The sequence below is a fragment of the Lepisosteus platostomus genome, chromosome 19, assembly GCF_059453375.1.
Source record: "Lepisosteus platostomus isolate fLepPlt1 chromosome 19, fLepPlt1.hap1, whole genome shotgun sequence".
Lineage (NCBI taxonomy): Eukaryota > Metazoa > Chordata > Actinopteri > Semionotiformes > Lepisosteidae > Lepisosteus > Lepisosteus platostomus.
The window spans coordinates 5,683,996-5,699,372 of NC_142629.1; the positions used below are offsets into that span (position 1 = coordinate 5,683,996).

The 15,377-nt window shown below is 50.4% G+C and overlaps 1 protein-coding gene across 2 annotated transcripts in view; it reads right to left on the minus strand.

Annotated features, from left to right (window-relative positions):
* The window catches only part of chtf18 (CTF18, chromosome transmission fidelity factor 18 homolog (S. cerevisiae)), a 36,495-nt gene that overhangs the window by 9,507 nt on the left and 11,611 nt on the right, over positions 1-15,377 (minus strand). The window contains exons 15-19 of one of the 2 annotated variants that reach the window (XM_088613036.1): positions 14,722-14,854; positions 14,318-14,542; positions 12,771-12,920; positions 10,068-10,198; positions 15-159 (exon numbers count right to left, since the gene is read on the minus strand). In XM_088613036.1, coding sequence (XP_088469162.1) covers positions 15-159; positions 10,068-10,198; positions 12,771-12,920; positions 14,318-14,542; positions 14,722-14,854 — 784 coding nt within the window. Of the gene's footprint in view, positions 1-14; positions 160-4,726; positions 7,036-10,067; positions 10,199-12,770; positions 12,921-14,317; positions 14,543-14,721; positions 14,855-15,377 lie in introns of those variants that run through there. The other variant, XM_088613037.1, reaches the window with a different exon arrangement.

A 15,377-nucleotide genomic window follows, 5' to 3' on the forward strand; every position in this document is an offset into this window, starting at 1 on the left:
TCTCTCTAGCTCACCCGCTGCGGATTCCGGGCCTGGAGCATGGCCTCCGCCCTCCTCATCTTCTCCAGCTCGATCTCCCTGGCAATCATCTGCTTGGCCTGATAGGTGAGCTGCCGCCGGGGGGGCAGCATGGGGAACCGCACCACCTCCTCCATGTTCCTGCAGGGACGGTGACACATGGATGCTCAGTGACCGCAAGGCAGAGTCGCACAACAAATGCACAACCACAAGGCAGGCTGCAGCACTGCTGTAACAGCCCCCAGAGACGAAACACCCTTGACCAAACTAGTCCTACTGCTCAAAGCGAGAGAACCACTGTGATGTTAGGGCACTGTGGTTTCTCAGCATGACATTTGATCCTGTCACTGGGGGAGAAGGGACAGTTGTGGCATCAGACTGATGATCCGCTGGAAGGTCAAGGCCCGCAAGAGGCAACCCTGTAAGCACTGTATCACACTCCGAACGCACTAGGGGACTGAAGGCCAAGCTGCAGATCAAAGGGGCAGGGAAGGGATTAATTCCTAATCTTGTGATGCGCCACTTATTTACAAACAAAATGCATCTCCTCCTCCTTCAGCCGGGTATCAACAAAATCAGCTTAGGCCACAACCCAAAGGCAACAAAATGTGCTTGATCCCATCAATCCGCGGGCTCCTGATCTATAAAACGTCTTAAGCAGTTTAGGGGAGGCCAAATACTACTGGATGGCCAGGCGATGGTCATTGCCGTTAGCTAAGGAGCTTACCTATTTATATAATCAATTCTGCAAATGGCTGGCCCAGCTGTTATTTTTAATAATTCAATATTCCACTCCCAGGCACCGGTTGGGAACACGCACTGCGATTACAGAGCTGTCAGAGCACCCTTCGAGTAATTAAGCCAATGGTGTTTCACGGATCCCCTGTGCACCACTGTCGCGAGTCCCTCTTCCAGAAGCCTGACGCCTCTCAACGAGAAAGATGGCAACAGAAAACAACCACCTCAGCTGGAAGACCGAAGTAGAAAGGCTGGCTGGGGGCTGAGAGCACTGATAACCCCTGTCCCATCTTCTTCCATAGCAAGCACGTTCCCACACAAACCCCAAAATGCACATTAACTGTATGTAGTGCCCTTTCACATGACGGCACCTCGGAGCACTGCACAGAACTGGAAATAACACGGGAAGCTTCAGTGCGCGGTACGGCGCGAGCCCCACTCCAGGTGAAGAGAAGCAGATTCAGGAAAGAAATTGGTAAGAGGGGCAGCACAGTGGCTTGGCATTAGCATTGCTGCCTTGCAGCTCATGGGCTCTGGGGTTCAACTCCTGAGTTGCTGCATGCGGGGAGTTTGTGTTCTCCCCAGGAAACCTACAGTACATGATCACCTGAGGTTCCTTTGTCCTCCCACAGTTCAAAGACATGCTGGCAGGTTAGCTGGCTGCTTTGAAAACTGGTGTTTGTGTGTCTGCGTGTCTCTGTCTGCCCTGCAATGGGCTGGAGGGGTATCCTCTCCAGGGTGTATCCTGCCCTGCGCCCACTGCTTGCTGGGATAGGTTCCGGCTCCCCCCCCCCATGACCCTGAATTGCATGAAGCGGTTAGAAAATGGACCTATGCATAAATTAAAGGGCTGAACGAGCAACCTCTGTAGAGCACGGGAGCAATGAGCTCACTGCTGTAACCCACTAAGAGGAAAACCCAGCATGTCTTTGGATTAACATACGCCAACTTGTCTCGTACTGAGAGCAGCAGTAAATACCTCCTGTCTCACTTACTCAGCAGACTTCTTTAACACAGTGGCCGAGCTGTAACAGCCATGTAGCCTGCAGGCAGACCTACACTGACGCTTGTCAAGATGCAAGACTGTCCCATTCCACTTAAGTGAATAGAAAGTCAAGATTCTTTCAAGCGAACTTATGCATTCACCTCGTTTTGCACATAAGAAGGCACACGAGAAATTAATCTTTGTTCCTCTGGGGCGGGGGGGGGGGAAACGATTCAATACTTTCACAGGCCTTAAAGACCCTTACAGCAACAAGAAAAAAAAGAAAAGATTTGTTATGATTCTCTGTGGTCATGAAATGTCTAATTGAAAAATCTATTTCTAATTTCAGCTAATTAGGAGGTCAGCCGGGTTCAGGGTCAGAACGAGCCTCCCAGACGAGCCTGGATATTTCAGTCGGAGCCCCTCCGCCCCCTCCCTCCTGCGACAGAGCGCGTGATTCGACACACACACACACCCCCCCCAGCACCCCCTGTGCAGACCGCACTCGCACACACCAGCCACTAGGGGGCAGAGAGCGGGTGGGAGGGAGAAGCGAGAGGACAAGGTGTTCAAACCCATTTATACTTTAAAAGGCGTCCCACATCTATTTTTATATGTAGTAAGCGTTTACGGATATCGCACTTTCGACATTAAAACAAGAGCCGTCACCTTGTGCCGTTTGAAGCCCTACTGCTGGGGTCACCTCAGTTTATATGCAGACTTCATGGAAAACGTGAAAAACCCCACCAAAACGCAGGGAAGGATGAAGCAGCCTCCCCTCCAACCTCAATAAGTAGCCTTGACCAGGGTTCTGCTATGAAGTATCCATAGAAACCAGCAGGAAAAATAAACGGTAGTGAGATCACCTGCAAGCACCCTTCTTTCAAACGATGCCACTCTAGCTGTGCCACCCCTGCGGTGCCGTAGTTCTGACACACAGTGCGAGACTGAGCTGGCCTCCTCTGTCTTGAGTCCATACCGTCGCAGGCATCAGCTTTAGAGATTCAGAGGAACAGCCCCGCGCACAGCCCCAGCAGAGAGAACTTAGACCTGATATGGCCAGCAGCCATGTCACCCTGCAGCTCACCACTGGCAGCCCACTGAAGCTCAGCAGGTGTGAGCCTGGTCAGTACCTGGATGGGATACTCCTGGGACAAACTAAGGTTGCTGCTGGAAGAGGTGATAGTGTGACCAGTAGGGGGCGCTCGCCCTGCAGTCTGTGTGGATCCTAATGCCCAAGTATAGTGACGGGGACACTATACTGTGAAAAGGCAGCGTCCTTCGTATGAGATGTTTAACTGATGTCCTGATTCTCTGTGGTCATTGTGGTCTCTGTGTTGTGCGGAGAGTACTGGTGCACTATGGCTGTCGACCCATCATCGAGGTGGGGCTGCACACTGGTGGTGGTGGAGGGGAGTTCCCATTACCTGTAAAGCGCTTTGAGTGGAGTGTCCAGAAATGTGCTATAGAAGTGTAATGAATTATACATTATAATTATTAGATGACAGGGAGGACCAGCATCTGGTCCATTCTGTCCAGAGGGGCCCAGGATCGGAAGAAAGGCTCCCTACCCACGATCTGCCCACCAGATACCAACCCCTGGCCTTGAAGAGCCCCAGTTCCCATCCCAGATGATCCCAACATGTGATCCTACACTGGCACAAGCTACCATGCAGACCCAGTCTTTTCTCTAAGGACTGGGGCTCTCCAGAGCCCTGACCATAACCCATGGGACAAAGCCGGCACTGTGGGGGTGCCACAGACCAGGATTAACGATGCACTTCAGTCCCGGGAAAAACAGCTTTGCTGTGATGAACACCACGGTGGTAGAGATGTCTGCCATCTTGCACAAGACACCTTGTGCAAGAGCTGGCACTAGAGGGCGCTGTGAAGCAAACAGGTGGGATCGATGTTATGTTTGGACAGGGGTTTCCTTTCTGTTTGGATCAGACACCAGTACTTTTCAAAAGTTAAATATTCATAAAAGGACAAGTAGGAAGCAGAGTACAAAGAATGAGCAAGCATGCATTAGCAAGAATTAGCAATTAGCAAGAGACCCGACTTGCACTTGATTAACAATTCATTTTAAGAATACATTACAAGTGGAATTGGATTTTATAAGAGGAAAGGCATGCATTTAAACAAATGTCATAACTATTAAATTGATAGACTGTCAGACAAGCAGTCAGATGTGGTACATGCTCAAGTACAAGAGATCTTTAAGCAGCTGAACTCTACAGCATAAGTTAAACAAAGCAGACCAGAAGTAATTAACACAAAAGAAATTATATGGTGACTACAGAAGATTACAAGGCTCGAGAGTTTCTGCAATTGGGGCAAAGATGATGTGAGATTTGCTGAAGTTAAAATGAAAATAAAAAAAATAAAAATTGCTCAGGAAAAAACCTAGCACAAAACTCCAGATACTCACTGCACCGAGAGACAGACATTTCAACAGATTCCTACACAGGGAAGCATAAATTAATCTTTATCGCTTCTTTTCTTTCTGTGTTTTCAAGTTTCGTAATTGAGTTTCAATCAAGTTAAAAAATGAGTAATTTAAATACACTAAATTTAAATAAAAAGGCATCTCTTGGAAGCCTGTCGACTCTTGAGTGGAAAAGCAGTTTCTGTACAGTTGTCGAGCTCGCCAAAGGCAAACCAAGCTACAAGCCCAGAGAGCCAGAGGACACACTGCCGGTGTTCAGCAGAACAGACACCAGCCGATCGGCCGTAATCTGGGGTTTTCACACATGCTGTGATTACAGGAAGGAGGACAAGAGCAGGGGGCTCTGCAGTACTGTCCCGCTGTCCCTGTCTGTCTCTCTGGGGACAAGATCTGCTACCAAAATACTTTTTTGCAGGTGAAACTGGGGGACTGAAGACACACACACACACACCTTACTGTCAAGTCAACTAGAATTCTCTCTTTTCGCAAATAAAGCTCTGCTAAACACACTCCAAACAGAAGAATCTAGGACACAGTTTGGTTTATAATATATTAACTATCCATTTTTATTTTATCAGAAACTTATCAAAATATACAGTACGTAATTCAACCAGATGTATCTATAACTAATATGCAATACATTCATGAGGTACTGTAAGACAGTATATAGACCAAATGTAATGTACAGTTATTTTTACAATTTGTCTACCTTAATTAACGATTTTAATTAAGAACGTGATGGTTTTATACAATTAAAAACACTGTGGAAGGATTTAGTGTGGGGGGAGGGTCTCAAACTCAACTCCTGCAAGTTCTTATTTCTTCTGGGTTTTGTTCTGACCTGAGCAGTTAATTAAACAAGTAAGCTAATTAGCTACTAAGTAAGACATCTATAGGAATATTCTTCAGATCTTGTACAACTGATTACACAAAGCACTCACTTCAGTAATAGTGCAGCTACCCACAAATCACCACAGAGTCTGGTTAAATGATTACAATTGTGCAGTTAATTAAATAATTAAACCAACTGTGTTACTGGGAACATGAGGGGAACCAGTTAAGAGCCCATTTGACACCCCTCGTTCCAAACGAAGAGTTGTTGTTGTTTTTTATTTTACTGTTTCCCATTGCATGCTCAGACTAACCACTACTAACACTCCTGATTAAGTCTGGCTAAACTGTTGGTTTCCGCAACCTGTATACTCAGTCTTACAAAGGTCTGGCTTGGGTTTAAGGCTGTAGCAACACACCAGAGTTTCGTCACCTGCAGATTTAGAAAAATCCCAGGAATATATACACACACAGCTGCAGGTTTCAGCACTGAGGTGTAGTCTTACTTAGCAGAACTAAGTTATCATTTACCAGAATAAACAAGTGTTGTCAAATTTAAAATAATTTATACATGCCTATAAATTAACCAATCCAGCACAGATTAATTATCAAACTTAATGCACGGCCAGCTTTGTTTCAGACACAAGGTGCCGCTGTGAACTTGAGATTCCTTAAAAAGTTGCAATCCAGCCTCCGATGTTATTTTGAACTAACTTTCCACATTTGAAATCTGAGCTTTTAGCTTACTCTTTAAAAAGTTCTACTCAGAGTGATCGCACTAAGTATTAACGCATGTTAAGGACCAGGACAGACGAGAGCTGTGAGGATGCAGAATGCGGACAGTGAGGGTACAGAACACAGCCACCCTGATCGTCTCCTTTCGTCACGGCGCTGAGACGCGGTTTGCAATCAAATACAGCGCAGCTGAACCTCCGGCTCTCCAGGACCCGCGGCTGTCTTCAACAACAACCGGAAGGGTGCCCCTGCAGTGAACGAGCCCCACCCTGAACCCAGGGGCTTCTTAACCATCCCGAGAGGAGAGGGTAGGATGCGTCAGACCCCTCACAGCAACAGCCCCACTAGGACAGCTCACAAAGCAGGAGACGCGCAGGAAACGCAAAATAAAAAAACGCGAAAAACGAAGAAGCGTTTCTTCTCCACCGCCGTCCAGCGCGCACCTGGCAGCCAAACGCCGTAACGGCACAGCTTAAAGAGCGGGACTGTAAAAAGAGAGAGGCTGGAAACTGGAAAGCGGAGAAACGGGTGAGCTCCAGCTAAGCGCGCGCATTCTGTGCGCCAAGACGCACACGGGGGTCTTTCCTCTCTCGTCTGGCGCGCCTCAAGAAGACCAGGAGGAAGGGATGTGAAATGAGCAGCAGATAATGATGAGGAACTCATCCGCCAATCTTGTGCGTGGAGCGGGCCGGCGCGGCCACCTCCTTGGTTCCTGGTCAGTCGTCCTGGCTGTAGGGGAAGGCGATGCCCTCCGTGGTGTTGGCCGGGGCTCCGTCCAGCAGGGCTCTCTGCAGGGCGGCCGGCAAGTAGACGAAGCCGTAGACGAGCCACAGGAGCAGGAGGGCGATGACCAGAGGGATCCCCCAGTCGGAGATTACGATGGTCTCCTGGCAGCGCGCCTGGAGCATCGACTGCTGCATTGTGCCAAAGAGGAGGCGGGCACGGGCACAGGGTGGCAGTGGCGCCTGCGCGCAGCAGATCGTCACACCCGCAAAGCTTTCTCCCCGGGCTTCCTCAGCAGGTGACCCCTTCCCTAGCCTCTGGCAGGCGGCCCTTAAGGTAGGAGGCCCTGGTCTTGCGTCTCTCAGGCCCGGTTTCGGGGTCCTGTGCAGTTTGTAGCTCTTCCTGAAAGTTCGAGCTCCGGGGACGTGTGGAAGACGCTTCTCTCAGCAGCGCCGGTGGCGACAGGCTGGGAGAAAGGGGATTCCCTGAGCCAGCTGTGCTCCGCGTGTGTGACCCTCTGCTCACTCCAGCGACTGTCTCCCACAGTGCACACACGCTGCCCACAGCCACACCAATATCGCGCCGGGGGGGGGGGAGGGTAGGATGTTAAGAAAGAAAATGAATATTAAAAAAAGCCGAAAAGAATATTAAAAAAAAGAACAAATCCTCTGGATATTAAGACACGTCATTAAGCCTCGCTGGGGAACGAAAGCAAGCGGGATTGGAGCATGGAGGTTTACTTGGATAACCTTGGGAAAGAGGAAAACAAACGCCAAGGTGAGGCCTGGACGCCGCGTCGCCCCTCTCCTGTTACACGATTCCCCGTCAGGAGACGGAGTGTTAAAATCCTAAGCTCCGTGCCACGTCCGCATCCTGCCCCGACAGAAATAGCAATTTATATATGGGCCGTCGGGATTACGAAATGGCGGATGCACGCGTCTGTTGGATAACCTGGCTTTCGGGGTTCAGCGAAAATAACTGCATGTCATTTGATGCCAAACTCGATGAGGTAAGCCCCCTAACGAGGGGGCTGTGCAGTTTCAATCCACAGCCGTTATGGTGACACAGGAAGTTAACACGCCTTCCTGTGAGGAAGGACCAGGAGAGAAAGGGTCTCTCTTGCGCTCAAAAAGATGGACAGATCCGAACCCTGCACTCCAGGAGAACTCCACCATCCTTCCTGAACCCTGTTCTCCCAGAGCTGGGCTTTGCACACCCAGACAGAGTGGCCCAACGGAGGTTCGAAAACCAATCCCAGGATCCGCGCCCTGCGTTCCTCTCGGAACACTGCCCCCTCGGAAACCTGACCCGCCTGCCTCAGACGTCCCTTTAACCTTCAACCCCAGAGCACTCCGACACAAGCCAAGAAAAAAAAAACCCAAAACATTTGGACATCCAGCCCTAGCGGATTTAATTTGTTTATATACAGATCTTTAGAGAACGTCTGGGTTATTTAAAGAAAGGTACTCATCCCCAGCACATCTGTCCTGCTGTACAAACAAAACACATCATCCCTCTCTCCTCACCGACCCTGCGTTTCTCAGGGCCTTTTGCGATTAGCGCTTTGAGCCAAGTCGGAATTTGTGCAAATCAGGCAACTGCAGACACCAGGGTCAGTTCGGATTTTGGCAGTAGGTATTTGTGTATATTAAAATGTGTTGCAAAGCCGAAACCCGCCCAAGCAGGAGTGAAATGAAAGACTTCATCGGCCGTCCCTGCCTCACCCCGGAGCTGTCGACCAGCTGCGCTCCCCTGTGGAAAATAAACTTGCCAGTTCTGTCTGAAGAGCTGCAGCAGGGTGGGGGGGGAGATTAGTGACTGGTTCCCCAGCAGCCAGCCATCACCGAACTGAGAAGAGTGACCGAGCAGGAGCTCTGTGCAATTGACCACCAATCTAAACAAGCTCTCCTAAATAGAATACGTGTTAATACGGAATGATATTACCTGGTCTTACCAGTAACAGGAATACAGGGGACACTTAAAAGGACTGGAACGATATGGTCAGACACTGCCTAAGGAAGATTTTAGAGAAGCAGCAAACCCAGTGTTGGCAGACTGTGTCTGATCTCTCTCATGCAAAAGAATGCAAGGAGTCACAGGGCAGTCCAATGAGACGAGTTTGTGATGGAAAAGGGCGATTTCCAGAGAACACAGCAGGAGATGCACACGAGCTGTATTTCCCACAGTGGCCCAAATTCCAACAGTGTCACAGAGGGCTTTATAGTCCAGCTCTGCTCCGTACCATGAATGTGGGTTAAGAGTGACTACGCCCCTTATGGCCTAGTGGCTATTCCTGATGATGTTACCCTGCGTTTCAGCTCCTGTATTTCCGAGGCGTCGCGTACAACAGCAGGTGTCTGCTTAAAACTCCCTCGAGCTGGGTCGGGAGTACTGACCCCAGGCCAGAGTCAGATTTCAGCAGAAGACCGTGCCTGTTCATTCTACAGAAGAGAGTGCGCTTCCCGTGGGTCTGATCAGTGACTTTCAGGTGTACGGACAACTCTCGCCTGCGAGAGATAGCCAACAATTACAGGCATCAGCGGCATATCTACTATGGTCCTGCTCTTGGCAAGATTAGTACATATTTTGCTTTGTGCTCTAATGTGTCCCAGGCCAGAGCCTGCAAGCGCCCGGGAGGCTGTAGAGAAAGCCCAGAGCAGCCTGGCTGACGAATCTCACCCTCCCCTCTCTGCTTGAGGAATCCCAGTCACCAGCTGGCTGGTTTCATGTCCCCAACTCAAACCCTTGATCTACACTCAACCAGTGCTCAGATGACTCAAAATGACACATCTCTTTAATACTTTCTTCTGCCATGGGGGGGGAGGGGGGGGGAACTCCTAAGGTGTTTGCATTTAGAGCGCGATCAAATCCTACGCTCTGGTCCAACCAAAGCCGACGCTTATTGGGCTGGTCGTTATGATCTAGCCTCTCAGTACAACCAGGGGTAGCCACAGTAATTACAGCCTGGTTCTCTTTGCGACTCAGAGCTCACCGCCCCTGGCTGCCCACTAGTGGACATCGTACGCAACCTCCCCCCCGATGAGCCTTTTCAAAAATCAACACGAAAATCAGCTCGAAAAACGAACGGAACGCCATTCATCAAGAGCACTTTTAACGTATTATATCCGTGGAAGATTCAGATGAATTAAGGCGTTAGTACTATACAGTTGCGCAATAGAAGTACTAGGAAAATCGTTTAAGTCCACACCTGCAGACACTTTATCCGAGCTGTGCTGCCTCCGCCCGGACTTCACCAGGTGGGAACCATGATACCCCACAGATCTGCGCAGAAGTGAGGGGCTTGGTGCTTAATGAACATGTAGTTCATTTCCCTTTTAAGCCACGCATCACCACAGTTCAGCTGAAGTGCGCTCTCAGCAATGCAGCCAGCTAGTGTCGTTTTCGAGCGATTACCAGCCACGTGGCGACAGCTCTGCTCGGGAGCGACACGCGGGTGGCGGGCAGTGTAACCCGGCGTGACGAGTGTGACAGCGTGCAAGGCGTGCAAGGCGTGCAAGGCGTGCAAGGCGTGCAAGGCGTGCAAGGCGTGCAAGGCTCCGCACAAGCGCGCAGTGGTGCAGTACTCACGGTTCGAGCGCGTAGATGTACTGCCCCTCGGGGGTGCGGCTCTGCAGGTAGGTGAGGTTATAGGACAGCATGGTGTCGATCAGCTCCAGGAGCTGCTGCCTCTCCCGCGTGCTGTACAGCTGGGGGTTCACCTGGGGAGGGAGAGGACGCACATGGGTGACCCCACAAACGCACCCAGCCCCCCCCTTAACAACAGGGTAAACCAAAACTTTTTTCTCTTTAACCTCTCCTACAAATAAAAGAAAACACACCAACTTCCACAACATGACAATTTTCTCTTTTGTTGCGAACTCAACAGTTCTATACACATATAAGACGGGGACATCCAGCGGCGCTGAACCTGCCAGCTAACCAGCTCAGTGGGCTCCAACATTGCTTATCACACTCTGCCAATGACATTTTATTACGGTCCAAAACCTCCGAGTACAACCACTTCATCCTCCTACAGAGACGCCGAGTTAATGACTAAAGGCGAGGTGGGCGCAGAACGACAAGATGTGCAGCTTGCTTTGTCCCTTGTGTCGCCATCTGAAGCTTCTTTTAAACCCACAAACAACTTCGAAAGGCTCTTGAAAAGGTCATTTCTGGCAGCAGGGGTGGTCGTGCGCTAGCCCGCTCAGAACGGCCGCTCTCTCAAGCAGCGGATCATAGCGGCAGGGTCGGAGGTCTTAAAACAATTAACTCGGGAGTCCTTCAGCAATCACACTGCCGGCGCCTCGCCTCGCTGAGCACAGGTGGGCAGGGGAAGGGAGAGAGAGGGAGGGAGAGACATCTCAGTCAGCTAAGCCACTGAGAACGTGAGGAAAGAAAATCCGAGAGAAGAAAAGAGAAGTAGACCCAAAAAAAAGAGAGAAATGGAAAGACTGTGTCTCGATCTTCTTTCTTCTTTCTGTGAGAGCAGGCAGAACTAATCGTCCTGACACCCTTCGTCACCCATGGCTACAGAGGCATTGTCTTACCCACAATCCTCCAAAATAAAACCGCATACCCCAGTTTGCTCTCTTTGAGACACAGGACAGGGAGAGAAGCTTGGGCTCAGAGCACAAGGTCAGCCATTGTACAGCGCCCCTGGAGCAGCTGGGTTTAAGGGCCTTGCTCAGGGGCCCAAAGGAGTAGGATTCCTCTGCCGGCTGCGGGATTTGAACCGGCAACCTCCCAGTCACAGCCGCAGATCCTGACCCACAGAGCCACCGCTCGGCCCCAGTGTAGAACGCAGAACAATCTGTGGGGAGCACAGTCGCAGCAGCCTTGTAAGCAGGCGCACTTGATGAGGAGTCTCCGAAGCGAAAAACGCAATCACAGGAGAAATATGCTGGAAAAGGTTTATTAATACTTCATGCAGGCCGCTGCGTAAAACCGGCTCCAGCAGCCCCATCAACCCCCTCCTGTTAAATGACGCTTGTCCTCCTTTTCAACCAGGCAGCCTCCCCTTGTGGAATGCAGGCAGGCAATCCTATGTCGCCGTGCAATAGATAATTAAAAAGGTAAGTGCTTTCTAATTACCATGGCAGGAGCAGTGATTAAAAAATAAAAACAAAGTCTGGGGACTGGATATGTAGGTTAGCAAGCAGGCCGCCCACTCTCCTTCACTCCCAGCTTCCTCGTGCGAGGAGGACGGGCTCAATCCGCAGTGTGGAACGGCGGAGTTTTAATTACTCCGCACGGGACGGGCGGAGGAGCGAGCCGGCCGTAATTGAATTAAGATGACCTCCTTCTGCGGTCTGTAATCTGCCTTTACAGGTGCCGCATCCGTTTCCCACCCCCGTTCAAATCTCATTAAAGTTTCACGGCCGAGGTGAAGAGTCGGGATACTCGGGCTCCGAGCTCCTTTAACTGATCCCGTGCTGCACAAATGGCCAACGTGCAGGATTATTCAACGGCAGAAGGGCATGGAGACGAAACCAAGAGCAGAGTTCAGGCTGTGTGGAAATGCAGCCCGGGGCCGGCTCTGTTCGTCCCTAAGGGGGGGCTGTGGAGAGGTGAGCAGCACAACGGGGGCGACCCCAGGAACGAGGTGAGGGCACAGTTGGGGGGTTGGAAAATAAATCACATGGTTGGGCAGCAGCTCAGCAGGGCAGGACAGCACAGAGACACACACGTCTCTAAGGGGAGGGGGGGGCATTAGGGGGCTAACATGCCCCCCCCCCGAAAAAAGAATTTTCTAATAAAGTGGAAAAAACAATTTTGGATATTTTTTTAGAAATATTTATGTAACTGATCTAACGTTTCAATCAAATTTTCTTTTTCTGTCATGACGAATGTAAAAAAAAACGTAGCTGGGCCCTGCGTCACATGTGAGGTTTCAGGACGGGATTTATAATGCAACACGGGAGGCGGTTTTGTAGCCAGAAATTGTTTACTCTCATTTCGTTAATCAGAAAGCTAGGCTAACAGTAGTCTTAATAATGGACATAAGAAAATGGTTCAAAGGACCGTCTTCGGTCAATTTGCTGAACCACATTTGACTTCGCCTCCTATATTGAAGCGTCGACTAGGTAACTCTCATCTGTAGAGTCACGCGTCTCAAACTGGTGCTCAAACCGGACACACGGACACACGGACACACGGACACACGGACACACGGACACACGGACACACGGACACACGGACACACGGACACACGGACACACGGACACACGGACACACGGACACACGGACACACGGACACACGGACACACGGACACACGGCAGGGACAGCCGTACCGGCCTCAGCCTGGGGCAGATGACGTCCAGCAGGAGGCTGAGGATGTCCAGGGACAGGGCGTGCAGGCCCGTGCGACTGCGGATGACGGGGTGGATGTCGGCCAGCATGGCCGTCAGCACGTTCTTGGTCTGCTGGGTTCGGGCCTGGGCCTGAGGAGAGGGGCAGAGAGACAGGGGGCTGAGGACGGACGGACAAGCTGGGGCCAGTCATCACACGCATGGAAGCAAATCAGTACTCCGACACCACAGGACTGGAAACAGCAGCTTTTGACACTCATCACGATTACAATGCACCACGTTAAGTGGACTTTCTTAATTTCCAACACGCCCCTCCCTATCCTTTAATCTGTAACATTTAGCATTCACGTTCAAGGACTCGGGCAAAGGACCACTGTATAACACAAAAATCATTCCAGCCCTGAATCTTCTCCACCATTTGACACAATGAATAAAACGGCCTCATATATTTAGATATCAAGCGTTCCTAAAATAACTCGTGGCCTCGATCTGTGCAGAGAGGACCTGCTGTCACAGCTGAGAGGCGCAGAGTCAGGACGAGGTGTTATATCTGCTCCACTGCCTTTCGAGACGGAACATTAGTCTCAGCTGCAGACTCAGACAGAAGAAGACGGGCTGACCTGTTTATTGCTCTCCTCATTCCTTAAGTAGTTTGAGCAGGAGAGTCAATACTTTTCTTCAGTTCTTCCTAGCTCGCATTTCTGGTTTAACCATTTCAAGCGAAGGAAGAGCTTCACTTCATTCCTTAAGTTGCTTGGGTACCATGAACAGGGACGTTGCCCTTGGAGAACCTATGTCCATTTTTGTCTCTGCTTTTGCTTCACCACTCAATACCCCTTTCATCTCATGTGAACACAGAAGAACTCTTGGTCTCAGTTCAGAACAGGCAGCAACGCAGAACTGGTCAAATCCTTCCAGAGACAAAAAAAGGATCCTTGAATTTTATTTCATAAAACGGACCCACAATACGGTTATTCAGATGCAGCAAGGGACACTGTCACAGTTCCCTCCATTTCCAGTGACTCTGGAGCGATAACGAATATGGAATCCAAATTCAGGCAGAAAGAGAAGCATCAGTCACGGTCAGTAACAGGAAAGGCCAAACCACGCTGATAAAGAGCGGGATAAATGGAAAACGCCTTCCCTGGGCACAGAAAGAATGGCAATGTGGCCATACACGCTACTCTGATGATCTTTTCATGTTCTAGACTAGAGCACAGATCAAGTGCCTACAGCCCTGGATCAGAAGGTAAAGTACTCTGGTTTTCATTTCAGCGGAGTGAACAACTTTAGAACTCATTAGATTAATTAGCTGCTAAACTATGCTTTCCAGATCCACGTTAATGTATTTATAAAACCTGCAGGACTGTGGCTCTGCACACACAGCTGCGGAAGCCTGGCCTAAACCCTGGTTATCAGACTGCAGGGGAGTCTGCTACAGGCAGCAGGCAAGGCTGTTCAAACTGAGGCAGGGGATCGGCTTAACACTAAACCCCAGCCTAGAGCTCAGAGTGGCCCGGTTAAGTCACCTCGTACTGGCTGTTGGGGTAGGCAATGCGGGGCACGTTGTTGGCTGCAAAGAGCAGGTGGAAGGCAGCAGGCAGGAAGGGCAGGTATCTCATGAGGGAGAAGTTCTGGCCGTGCATCATGGTCTCGGCCAGCAGGTCCGTGAAGCCCAGCCACTCCAGCCCCGCGCATATTCCCCGCAGGCTGGGGTCCTTCAGCTTCATATTGAGGAAGTTGTCGTACAGCCCCTGCAGAGAGAGATTAAGGGGAGAGAGAGAGTTTGACGAGGGAAAGCTAAAGGAGGAGAGTGTGGCAGCTGCCTTCTCAGACTCCAGAATTTCGCTCGTCTGACGGTGCTCTATGGCCCTGCCCGGTCCCTCAGTTCTCTCCGTCTCTCAGGCCCAGCGCAGGCGCTGCAGTCTCGTACCTGCGCGACTTTCTCGTGCTCGCCTGCGGAAGAGGCCAGATGCAAGATGTGCGGCAGTCTCTGTGTGGAGTTGGCGTTGCCCGGCCCAGAGCCCTCCTCCAGGCCCACGGACAGCTCCTGGCCAGCCCTCTTCCTGCAACACACCCCACAGCAACGGTCACAGACCTGGCCCGCCCAGGGGAAAGAGAAAAAGATCGACTCGCAACCCTCCGAAAACCAAGAAAGAAACTTTCAGAAGGCTGGCGGGGGCGTCGGCGTTCTTCTCAAGCAAAAGGAAAGAATAAACATTGTGCGCCAAATGCCAAACACAAAACACAGAGATGCAGGCACTATCCGCTAGGAATGGCGGCACCTAACAAAAACCCCAGTCAATCAGTCTAATGTTCTCTGGCTCCCTGCAAGACCAGCAATGCTACAATACACCGGAAAGCATGTTTCGGCACGCACTTATAAACCAAAAAACATACACAGAAACGGCCTTTTCAGGCTTTTTTTTTATCACCACCAAATACACTCTCACGTCTGAAACTAAGGGTCTGTAAACACTAGTCTGTAAGGGTCTGGAAAATGTTCCCTTGTAAAATAATCTCCCCACTATAAAAAAGTACAAGCCAGGCAATATGAGATATGCTTATCGGTTATATCAAGGTTTTCTA